Source organism: Cuculus canorus, chromosome 13 (genome assembly GCF_017976375.1).
Source record: "Cuculus canorus isolate bCucCan1 chromosome 13, bCucCan1.pri, whole genome shotgun sequence".
NCBI lineage: Eukaryota > Metazoa > Chordata > Aves > Cuculiformes > Cuculidae > Cuculus > Cuculus canorus.
Genome location: NC_071413.1, coordinates 5,169,890 through 5,181,286, shown reverse-complemented (window position 1 = coordinate 5,181,286; position 11,397 = coordinate 5,169,890). Strand labels below are relative to the sequence as shown.

Here is an 11,397-nt window from a genome sequence, read left to right as displayed (position 1 = left end):
CTCACCTGTTGAGCTCTCTTCACTAGAGGGGTACGTGGTCTTTCCCAGGAGCAGATTCACCATGGTGGGAGAATTGGCTACTTTTAAAGGTGTCTCGCCCTTCCTGTTGCTTTGATGAGGATTCCCTCCATAATGTAACAACAATTTCACCACCTGAAAACAGAAATTGAGACTTGAAAATGCTCATGATGTTTCAATTCCAGGCTTTCTGTACTGTTTTCATACATCACTAAAAGGGAGACGTCCTCGAGCTAGAAAGCAGTCTGTCCTTGGGACGTACTAACAGTCTTTGATAAGGAGTTAAAAAACAGTGCCACAAACCAACGTGGGCAGGAAAGAAAGGAGAAGAACCAGACACAAATCCCTGCTCCCTCCTCCTAACTCCAGAAGTATGAACTCTTCTACACAGGGGAACACCAAATTAAAACACTTAATAGCACTGGGGCAAGGAAAATCTTGCCTGCTACGGGGCTATCAGCAGCAATTGATAAAATATTCACCAGAATCTCTGTATTTGCACAATTGATTGCTTGAAGCGAAAGGGAAAAGAGAGTCATTAAAAACAGAGAGATGAAATCCAGCAAAAAACAACCTTGAAGTGCCCGTTATTCGCTGCATCGTGCAGTGGGGTGTCATCATCCAACCCCTTTGTGTTGACTTCGGCACCCGCCGCAAGCAACTGCTTTGCAACATCGTAGTAACCCCGGTTGCATGCTTCATGCAACGCCGTCCAGCCTGCAAGCAAAGGGACACAAAGGGACACTCAGAACACGGACATCACCTTCACAAAGAGAGTTGGAGACAGTGAAAAGTAACCTCTATCTACAGATGCTGCAGGTTCTAGTGTGTCAAGAGGTCTGGGGCTCTGACAGCCAAGATGGTCCTTTTGCCTCGGTCCCCACGGCACAGCGGGAAGAAACCTGCAGCTCTGCCTTGCTGTTCAAACCAGGCGGCAGGTGAATGAATCCCACTTTTCTCTCTGGTCACACAATGTGCTACAAACAGATCATCTGCCAGAATGCACACAGCCCAGGAAATGGAAAGGTAGATTTCTGTGTAGGAAATCCAGAGAATTGCTGATGCCATATGGAGAGCAGGTCTCAAATCCTTTCCCCTTGAACTTCTCTGTAAGGGAAATACACCTGCCCGGACCAAGACTGAGCTCTGAACTGCAGACATGGCTCTGAAACGGCCCCCACACGGACCTCACAAATATTTTCTGTCTGCTCTCCAAAGCAAGCAGCTAAGCTGCCGCAAAACAGGCCCCCAGCTTGGGGAGAGACCAAACAGCAGGTCTCCACAGCAACAGCAGCTCTACTTCTCAAACAAACCTCTGAAGAGCACAGAATGAAATATTTTATCATGTTCAAACAGACTATTTTTAAGCCGAAACTGTTTTGAAGTTTCCCAGAGAATGTGCGTGGTTCCTCCGGTGTTTTGCTGATAGCACCGTGGGAGCTCATTCTGATACCTTCACTCGGAGCATTAAAAAGGGGCACCTGTGACCAGAATTAATCACAATTGATACTTTGGTCTAGCGCTGATATTAATCATACAAGCGGAGGAACATGCCTATCTATTTATAGCCCAAAAATCGTGCGAAGAGAACAGCAAAGAGCAAAGTCAAGCTCTCGGACGTGCTGGAAGAAAGGCTGCCTCATGCTAATTCAGCCCCGTGTGTGCACGAACGGCACCGCTCATCATCTCATGGTCACCTTCCCTTGGCAGGACTCAGGGCCATTCCTGTCCCACGTTTGGCTGCAGCCCCACACTCAGGCTCCTTTCCCCACTCCCACCACCACAAGTAAGAGCTTCATGGCACCGCTGAGGAGGTGGGATCACACCCAGGTGACGAGCAGAGGCTCAGGAAAGGCACTGTCTCCCCTAACTTGGATCCAGCTGGGAGCCAGACTTTGCCCTTCAGAGCCGTGCCGCTCCCTGCCAGCAGCACCCCCATGTTTGACTCCAGAGCAATGACTTTACAAACCCATTCCTTTCAGTATTTTTGTGCACATCACTTCTTATATTTTAAGTAAAAAAAAAAAAGAGCTAAACCAGCCCACTTCCCTTTGCAAACCCCGCTCCAGCCTTCCAAGACAGCATCCATGTGGAAGGGCACAAGGAAATGGCCCACAGGGTCCCAGCTGCAGTTTGAGAGCATGGAGCCATGGCAGCGTCAGGGATCACTACGGATCAAGGCCAGCCCAGCGTCCCTGCCCCAAGCAGGAGCATGTGCAGAGCGGACAGGACAGCCTGAGAATATTGCCGCCAAACTCCAACGAGGGAAGTGATGTTTTTAAGGGATTTATTATTTTCACAAATCTGTAGCAGGAATTTTTTTCCAGGACAGCAAAACTTTTTCCTCCCCAAAGGACAAAAATCATTATTTTTAGTTAATCCCTCGTTTACAAGCAGCAAACCCACATGATAAAGAAACCCCTTTCTCTGGTGGGAGCCATTCTCAGAGGTGGAACACGCAACCAGGTGGGAAAAGGTTTGGATCCGTGGGGTGCCCTGCCAGCCAGATGGTTACCTGCAAAGTCTTTCACATTGACATCTGCACCCTCGATAATGAGCTCCTTGATGCGCCGGGCATCTCCTCGGATGGCAGCTCGATGCAGCCGAGTCTCTCCTCGCTCATTTCTCTTATTTACTTTATCTTTGGTTTTGGAGGCAGAGTTAGGAGTTCCCTTCTGACAAACTGTAGACTGAGAGGGATGCTTTGGTGTTGTGTCAACTGCATGGAGGAGAGAAAGAGTCAAGAACCGCAATTCAAAGGAAGACTTAAACCCTTAGAGGGAGCTCTTGCAACACGTTTCATCTCGCCTCTCCCCCAAACGCTCACCTCCCACAAGGCAACCGAACCTCTGAAGCCGATGTGAAGATAGAGGAAAGCCTCTGTGTGTGTAATGCAGATATTAATTGCAGGCTGCCAAAGCCCACTGGAGACAACTGCAATCCTTGCAAAATCTGTAAGCACTCCCATGATTTAGGAGCAGACATTGCAGCTCCTTACCCTAAAAACCTCATTTCCCAAGGGAAGCGGCCTTTTACCAAGTACATGTGAGGTCTGACAGCGATGGGAGGAGACTGCGTATTTCCTGGGAGAAAATTTGAAGGCTACACAGCTTTTTGCTTTTTTTCCCCCTCAAGTCACAGCAACATGAGCAGCTAGACTGGTGGCAAGAACAACAAAATATGTTCCTAAAGGCTGCCTTGTTTATAGGATGTTTGTAGGATGCAGATGTGCACATACAGATAGCACAGTGTCTCTAAAAACTCGGGGGGGGTCACGTATGCAACAGATAAAAACTACCATAATACAAAATCCGTGGTAAACACATCCCAGCGGCTCTGCATCTCAAGTTACAGTTGCACTGGTTACATCTCTTATCCCCCTCCACAAGAAGAAACATCAAAAATCCCACAGAGGACGTTCAGCTTTATTCACAAAGCTCCTTCACAGAGTTAGCCTGAGACACCAGCGGAAAACACGAAGCTCTGACGTGGAGGAGACTCCCATGGAACTGAAGCTCTAGTTAAGCAGCCAGGGCAGGGCCTGGATACAGCCCATGGGGCATCTCCTGCTTCTGCCTTATCCTGGAAGAAGGAAGGGCAGCTGCAGCCACATGTAACCCTCGGTGGCAGCCCATGCCTGGTGTCACTGCAGAGCCCCGTGGGTGTCCCGCTGCCCCCCTCCAGCATCCCACCTGCAGTGCTGAGAGCAGAGAGACTCCACGTACAGCACATCTGCCCCTCATACCATGCCGGTGGTGGCAGCTCACCTCTGCTGGAGGTGAGGAGCCACCTGAACTGCCTGGCGACTCTGGGGCCAGGCATGGAGAAGCCCAGGTGTTTGTAAGCCTCTTGCTGCAAGCTCATGCCCGTCCACCCACACCTCTGAGCAAAACCACCCCCTGGATCTCACCTGGGCTGTTTGCAGACTCTTCTGCTGTCATCTGCATAAGGAGAGCGACTTGCTGGCGCTCGGAGAGCGGGTAGCCTGCCCGGATTCCCGAAAGGCCCATTCCGAAGAGCAAGCCGGGCTTTCTGGTGGCAGGCTCCTTTTTAATCCTCTTCCGCTCTGGACCCTGCTTTTCTGCAGTGCAAGGAGACACAGGAACACAAACTTGAGTGTCATTGGAACTGAAAACCATGTTTCATTTCAGCACAAAGTGCTAACAGCTCTCCATTTCCATATCTTACAAACTGAAAAGGAGTGAAGGAAGCATTCCTGCCGTGGGAACATTGGTACGTGGGGCAGACACCTGGGCTCACGCCACTGCGGTGACAGCCAGGACACGCATGGCTCCTGCTGCCCACCAACCGCCTCTCCTCGCACAGGCTCCTACCAGTTGTCCCCCTCCCATCAAAGAGCAGCACAAGAGGAAGGGAGCGGGTCCTTCGTGGGGCCACTGCCAGTACTGTACCTTCCATCTTGCTTCTAGGAGCCTCCATTTCATGCCATGGTGCTTCGAGGAGCGTACGCAGCCTTACACCACCACAGCATGGACTGAACTGGAGGCATCTAAAAGCATCAACAAAGAGTGCTAACAAGATACAGGCTGACAGCTCAGAAACGTTGCCATCTCACCCCCTCATCATCACCAAACTAAGGACTCTGCAGCCCAACCATCAGCACCAATCAAGCCCTTGCCAGGATGGTGCTTGGAGGATGCGTGTGGGCGCGCTGCCCTGGGGAGCACTGGGCTGGTGCTCTCCTCCCAGAGTGGCTGCTTCCAGCCTGACACAGAGCACCCACCTGCAGTCAAGTCGATGACCGCTTAGCCACATCTACACCTGCATCCCTATAAAACTCACAAACAAACTGGAGGGGAGGAAGAAATGCCTGTGCCCGGCTTGTCATCCCCCAAACCTCTTCGTGACACTTGGTCTCCTAAATTATCCAGCTACAAAGGCAGCTCCTGCTGTGGAACTGAGTGCAGCTGCCTCTTAAGTCAGTATTTGCTGCTGGCAAGCCGTGTGGCAAGAATGACACAAAACCCCAGCCTCTCCCTGCACCTCCAGCCTTGCTCCCAGCAAGCCTAACAGCAGCTGGTGCAAACTGGACCCCACCGAGCATTGTGCAACTCGCTGCCTCCCTCCCTGCTGCCCAACTCTGCCCAGTCTCACACCTAACCTCTGGGAGAAGCCCAACAATGGCTTTTCTTAAGCATTTTTCCAGTTTTCTTTACACAAACATTGTTCCTTTTCACAGGCAATGAGAGTCAGCAGCCCAGCCTCTGCTCTTCTGGTTTCCTGGCTTGTTGATGCTGTCCGGTGGAAGCACAAACCCTGCTGCGTGCTCTCCAGTGGGTCTGCAAAGCCGCAGCCAGGCCGGAGTCATAGAATCATAGAATGGTTTGGGTTGGAAGGGACCTCAAAGCCCATCCAGTCCCAACCCCCTGCCATGGGCATGGACACCTTCCACTGGATCAGGTTGCTCAAAGCCCCATCCAACCTGGCCTTGGACACCTCCAGGGATGGGGCAGCTGCCACTTCTCTGGGCAAATTGGGCCTCCCCACCCTCACAAGAACACATTTCTTTGTATGATCTCATCTAAATCTCCCCTCTATCAGCTGAAAACCATTCCCCCTCATCCTATCTCTGCACTCATTGATCAAGAGCCCCTCCCCAGCTTTGCTGTAGGCCCCTTTCAGGGCTGGAAGCTGCTCGGAGGTCTCCCCAGCACCTTCTCTTCTCGGCGCTGAACAACTCCCAACTCTCTCAGCCTGTCCTTGGATGGGAGGTGCTCCAGCCCTTGGATCATCTTGATCTCTGGACTCACTTGTAACATATCCATGCCCTGCATTCCCACTGCAGGGGTACATTCAGTGAACAAAGTTTCAAGGTGCCAGTTCAGGAAACAAAAATTAAGTTCCCCTTTGGGGAGTCAGCCAAGCAAGAGAGAAGATGTATCTGCAGAGCAGCACAGTAATTCCTTGCCAGCAGCCAAGCTGCATCCCTCCTAACTGGCAACTGTCCTAAACCTACAAGGAAGCATAAGGGAGACGTGGTGCATGCGAGTGGAAAATCCAACCTTGCTCCCACCTATTTCAAAGCATTGGTGCGGGTTGTTTATAACCGGCGTAACCGCAGGGCTCCGGCTGCACACGGAGGGCCAGCAGCAATTTTCTTAGCTGCCGCACCTACAAGAGTTATCAAAGAGGTGAATGGCTCCTGGCCCTTGCATCGCGCACTCAAACGTTGAGCGAATCAAGGCGAGTTTGATGCTGCTTGAGAAACCTGAGCAGCAGAACACCTCACCGCATCCCTGACGTAATGAAACGACCATGCACTGGCGAGCTGTTCAAAACCTCCCGTATAAACGGAAGCTCTGCTCTCAAACTGACCGCATCGGCTGTTCAGGAGAGCAAATCTTTGAAGCACAAAGTAAAAATCTTTTTAATGAGAAGGAGTTCTGACTCACACAGCTACCGGCCCGTAGGTAGGTTCTCGCCAGGATGCTGCCAGATTCCACGGAGGCAACGAAGGGGTTATTTATCACAGCAATGCTGCAAATCCCTGCTCCCCTCAAAGAGGAACGCTGCGACCTAGAGCGCTTTCCTGTTGCCGATGCAGTACACTAAGTGTTCCAGTGAGGCAGCACAGGCAAGGGCTCTCTTTTACTCAAACATTTGACTCTAAATGTGTTTATCGTTTTACTGAAGATATTTTGAGAATCCCAGAAAGCATTACAGGGATGAAACAACGAGGTTTGCAAACAAGTGAACATCTGACAATGCCCTCCAACAACACTCTCCAGCAGCCAAGGAGGGGAAATGCCACCAAGTAACCAACCACACAGTGTCTGCCTGGTCCCCAGCTTCAGTGTCTTGAAACCAGGAGTCAAAAAAGTGCGTGGGAAGACACAGGGGTCCAAGAGCGTTTGTGATGGAACGCAGATGCAAGCTTAGCAGACTAAGGGACCAGCTGTATCCAGTCTCTTCCCCACCACCACCCCTGTGAAAGGCAAAACCTGCAACCTCTAACCAAGCTCTGCTCAACCAGTTGTATTTGTCAATTTGTCAAATCCAATGTGGGTCACTGGCAAGTGGCCACCAGCAGGACAGAGCCTGCTTCACCTCCATGCAAAGTCCAGTGGGTCAGGCGAAACCGCCAACAGGTGGGTGTAAACTCAGCCACTGGACTCTGCACCATAGGACAGGTTTCCTCACTCATTCATCAAACTACCAGTGGAGTAAAAGTCTCCAGCAGATGAGGGCAGCAGTGTGTGGCGATGTCTCCACTGCTCCAGCTTGATTCATGCTGCTTGCATCTCCCACGCTCCCTCGGTGGATAAGCAGGCAGCTTATCCTTTTCCCTGCACAGTGCCATCCTCTGCTGCTGTCCTGCTGCAAAGGTCTCATTCAGAGCAGGTGACTCCTATCGATCACCTGCACCTGGGATCCTGTACATTTAAGAACTAACAACTCTGTACCAGGAAACCTCTCCAAACAGACAGCAAGGGTCATTCCTCTTCAAACACAAGCCCTGGAAACATGTCTGTGCACTGAAGGAGAATCCTGGTCTCGTTCTCCAAAGCCACAGTCACCCTGACAGCCGTAACAGAGCCACGGGATAAAACCAGATCACAGGAAAGTGGACAGTTTTTTAATGGCTTAAAATAAAATTAAACTCAATGTGCTTACAGTAAGAAAACAATTCAGCCTGGGCAGTTCAGGAGCTCGCCACTGAGCAGCACGCCCCACCCCAAGCACAGGGACACCCGATCTGCACAGGCAGCACCTTCCTGCTCCTCATTAGGCTCCGGAGCTGCTGTTCAAAGCAGCCTTGTTAAATCCCATTATGCCAGACCTGGCTTCTCCGCACGCCTCGTCTCAGCAGGCAGCTCCTGGCTGCATCCAGCTGTGTCGCAAAGCAGGGCACAAAGATGCTCGAGGGGGTCACACCTCGGCCAGCACCATCAGGCAGCGTCTTTGAAGTCCAAGTGATGCACAAGGGTTGTACGTAGCAGAGGGCATTTCTGCGCGTACGTGTGGAGGGAATCACAATTAGAACGGGAACGTTTTCATTAACATTACTCGGCTGCTGCAGGTTGTCAGCGTGAGCCTGTGATTTGCAAAAATTGATTACCAAGTTCAACCGAGACCCCCTAAACTCCTATTAATTCTGCAGTTGCAAAAATCTCCCCCCCCCCCCGAACATTTAACATTAAAAGGCGTGTGATCAACCAGACAAAAATAAATTGGAAAGCGACTGCCGTGCTCTCATTCGCTGTGGGGAGGGAGCGAGGGCCGGTGGAGGCAGCCGTGGACTGGGGCTCATGCATGCTTCCCTGTGGGAAGGTGGCACCGCCCAGCACTGCACAGGTCTCTGGCACTGGGGGATCACATCCAGCCCCACTCATGCACTGTGTGATCACAGCGCTTCGCTCCTCGGTGCCTCCTCCTGTCTGGCAGCAAAGGGATTTCCCCCTCTGGTGCTGGGGCTTCACTCAGCCGTTCCCCCAAAACCTCCTCCGGTGGAAGGGAGCAGAGAAATGAACTACCATCCCCTTCACAATTAGATGCTTGGCTGCTGCAGCGCAGAGGTTAATCCGATTTCTTTACGCGTTCGGGGGGAAGTAGGTCGCCGGCTGCGCTCCCTGCGCCAGTTGCATAAGGAGCGAGGCAGGGCTGGGCTGTGGCCGACACCTGATGGCTCCCAGCACCGGCACCCAGTGTGGACAGCATGGCATTCCCAGGCTCCCTGTGCAGCAGGACACTCGGTCAGCGGCAAAGCCTCTAAGATGATCTGAAATGAGTGGGAAGGATGGAGAAGGAGTTGCTCCCAGTGGACAGTGCCGCCAGCAGCTCCGCTCCCCATCCTTAGCCTCAGCAGAGCGCCCAGCAGGGTCCTGCTCAGGCTCAGTGAAGCACTGGGAAGGCTCTGAGCCAGCTTCCATGGCCAGTCCCAGGCTAACAGAGCTGCAAATACATTCTGTTTCAGTCTGCAAGACTTGACTCAGAATCTGATTTTCTGCAGATTTACAAGGGATGCCTGCACAAAGATCTCTGCTCAATGGTCTCAGGTGCCACTGCTCCTGCAGGCTGCGGCTCCTCCTCTGAGTAAAAGCTGCTCTGTAGAACCTTGTGGCAACACAGAGAGATTTAAGAGAAATGCTCACAGTGGGTAAATACCTCAGCCAACAGGAATAAAGGTTATTTTACATGAAACCCCCTTCAGGAAGGCTGTACATACACCAGTCCCTGCATGGAAACACAAACGCCAGAGGTACAAGGGGGCGCGCAGGGAAGAGCCCCTATGTCACGGTTATCTCCCTGCTGATCACCAGAGATGGTGGCTGGACCATGCACACTGATCCCAGCGGGAAGGAAGACCCCAGCGATGCGCTGTGCGCCTGCCCGGGGATGAGCCACACCTCCAGTCAGCTATTTTTAAAGCAGCATCTTTGCTGCTTGCTTCAGCCTTTTCTGCAAACCTCCAGAGCAAAGCTTCAGCCTGGCGCTGCTGTGGTTTAATTTGGGGATCCTGCTCAGCTCTTCCCTCACGCTGACGCTAGCAGGAACCCCCTGCACAAGCTTAAAAGGGAAAGCAGGGCCTGAGCAGAGCTGCGGCTGCTGAGCAGAGTCAGGGAACTGCTTTGCCTTCCTTTCATCACACTAAACCCGAGAAGCTCGTGAAAGGCAGGTTCCCAGGACAAAGGGGGTTGAGCATTAGCCCGCAGGTAGTTCTCATGCCCAAATTAGACTCCAGGTCATGCGATGCTCACGCTGCTGCAATGGGGAGCACATATCCAGGGCTGCTGGAAGCCCATCGGTGTCTCCATGGAGGTCCCAGAACAGGCGCTGCTTCACACAGAGGCATCTGGTGCTGCTGGGGGCATCACAAAGGTTCAACAGCCAGCGTGAGGCAAAACAGGAGAGGGGAAAGAGGCAGAGAAGGAAAGAGAAGAGGGTAGTGATGGGAAGCTCTTTCAGAGATTTCTCGAACACACAGTGAGAGATGCTCGCAGGCTGTGGGGATGGGAGCTCCAGCCCAGAGCTGTGGCTCAGCAGCACAGCTCCTCGCTCCCCACGAACGCACCCAGTAATGCAAAAAGCATCTGTTTAAGCTGCTTCGACATGACAACACATGCATATAAGGTGGTACCCTGAGGAAAAATACCATTGCCAAATAAGCAGCTCATGCTGAACATCTCAGCGCTGCACGGAGAAACTGTCGGCTCGACGATGAGTCGGGCTTTTCAACAGTTTATTTGCCGAGCAAGCACACAAACGGGAGATCAATAAGAATAAATTAGAACGGCACAGACAGCGATAGAGACTGCATTGCACCCCCAAGAGATCGCACAAGCCTCTGCTTTCCCCATCCCCAGCCTAGCATGCGTAAGAGTGACTCATTCCCACTGCAGAAGTTGTAGAACATAAAATCTCTTGGAGCATGTCAGCTCAAACCAGGGGAAAAGCAGGTTTGACCTGAGCGCCGGCAGCCCAGCGTGTGGATGCTTAAACAGGCTCGCAGGGCATCTGCAGACCTGGACCAACGAAGAAGAGTGACCACGAGTCTAAAGGTTTACAGAAGCATAATGCACTCATATCTCAGGGCCTCACGGACACCCCAGAATTTAGGGACAAGCACACAGACGGTGCCAAGGGGAAGGCTTCGAGGCAGGCAGTGCTGCAGGGGCACGAGGAGGACGGCAGCAGCAGGTTACGCACAGCACAGCGTGAAATCAGGAGCAGCACAACAGCATGGGCAGAGAAACAAGAGACGGCAGCAGGGGAGCAGGACAGAAGCCAGGCAAATGCAAGGCTGCAAAGAGCACAGCGAGAAGTACACACAGGACTGGCATGACTGCACGGAGACCACCACAGAGCAGAGAACACAGTGCTCAGGCTGGAGAGCTGCAGCTGAGGCCAGTGTAGGGAGGAGGCATGCTTCACGTGTTCATGGATGCGCTGCAGAGCCTGCAATACAAATAGGCTGAGGGACAGAGTCGGGAGATGATGGCTGGCTGACCAGCCAAATGAAAGTGGGTGCCAAAAAGGAAACTGAGGAAGAAAATGAGAGGAAAAGCTGGAGCAGGGTCTGCTACAGCAGAACGGTAAGGAAGGCATCCTGAGCGGCTCCTATACAGCGCTGAGCTGTTCCCTAATCTGAAGGACGGAGGAGGTTCAGCTTCCATCCGTGCAGCTGAAAGGATAGTGGAGAAGTTGCCTTTGACAGTCAGGAGTGGAGCAGGGGTGCTGGCAGGAAGGAACAAGCCTATCTATAATGTCAGGTTATAAATGTGCGGAGCTAAGCCCACAGTCCTCCCTGCTCATGGGGGACAAGAGATCCGCCGGCACTGATCCCGGTGGCTGCAGTATTTATAAAAGCATCAGTTTGGCTAGAGAGGTTTAATGCTGAGTGACAGCCTGACACCCAAA

General features: G+C 52.2%; 1 protein-coding gene across 1 annotated transcript in view; it reads right to left on the bottom strand.

Annotated features, from left to right (window-relative positions):
* The window catches only part of ANKRD11 (ankyrin repeat domain containing 11), a 155,785-nt gene that overhangs the window by 12,430 nt on the left and 131,958 nt on the right, over positions 1-11,397 (bottom strand). The window contains exons 5-8 of the mRNA XM_054078529.1: positions 3,929-4,099; positions 2,534-2,737; positions 593-735; positions 6-153 (exon numbers count right to left, since the gene is read on the bottom strand). Coding sequence (XP_053934504.1) covers positions 6-153; positions 593-735; positions 2,534-2,737; positions 3,929-4,099 — 666 coding nt within the window. The remainder of the gene's footprint in view (positions 1-5; positions 154-592; positions 736-2,533; positions 2,738-3,928; positions 4,100-11,397) is intronic.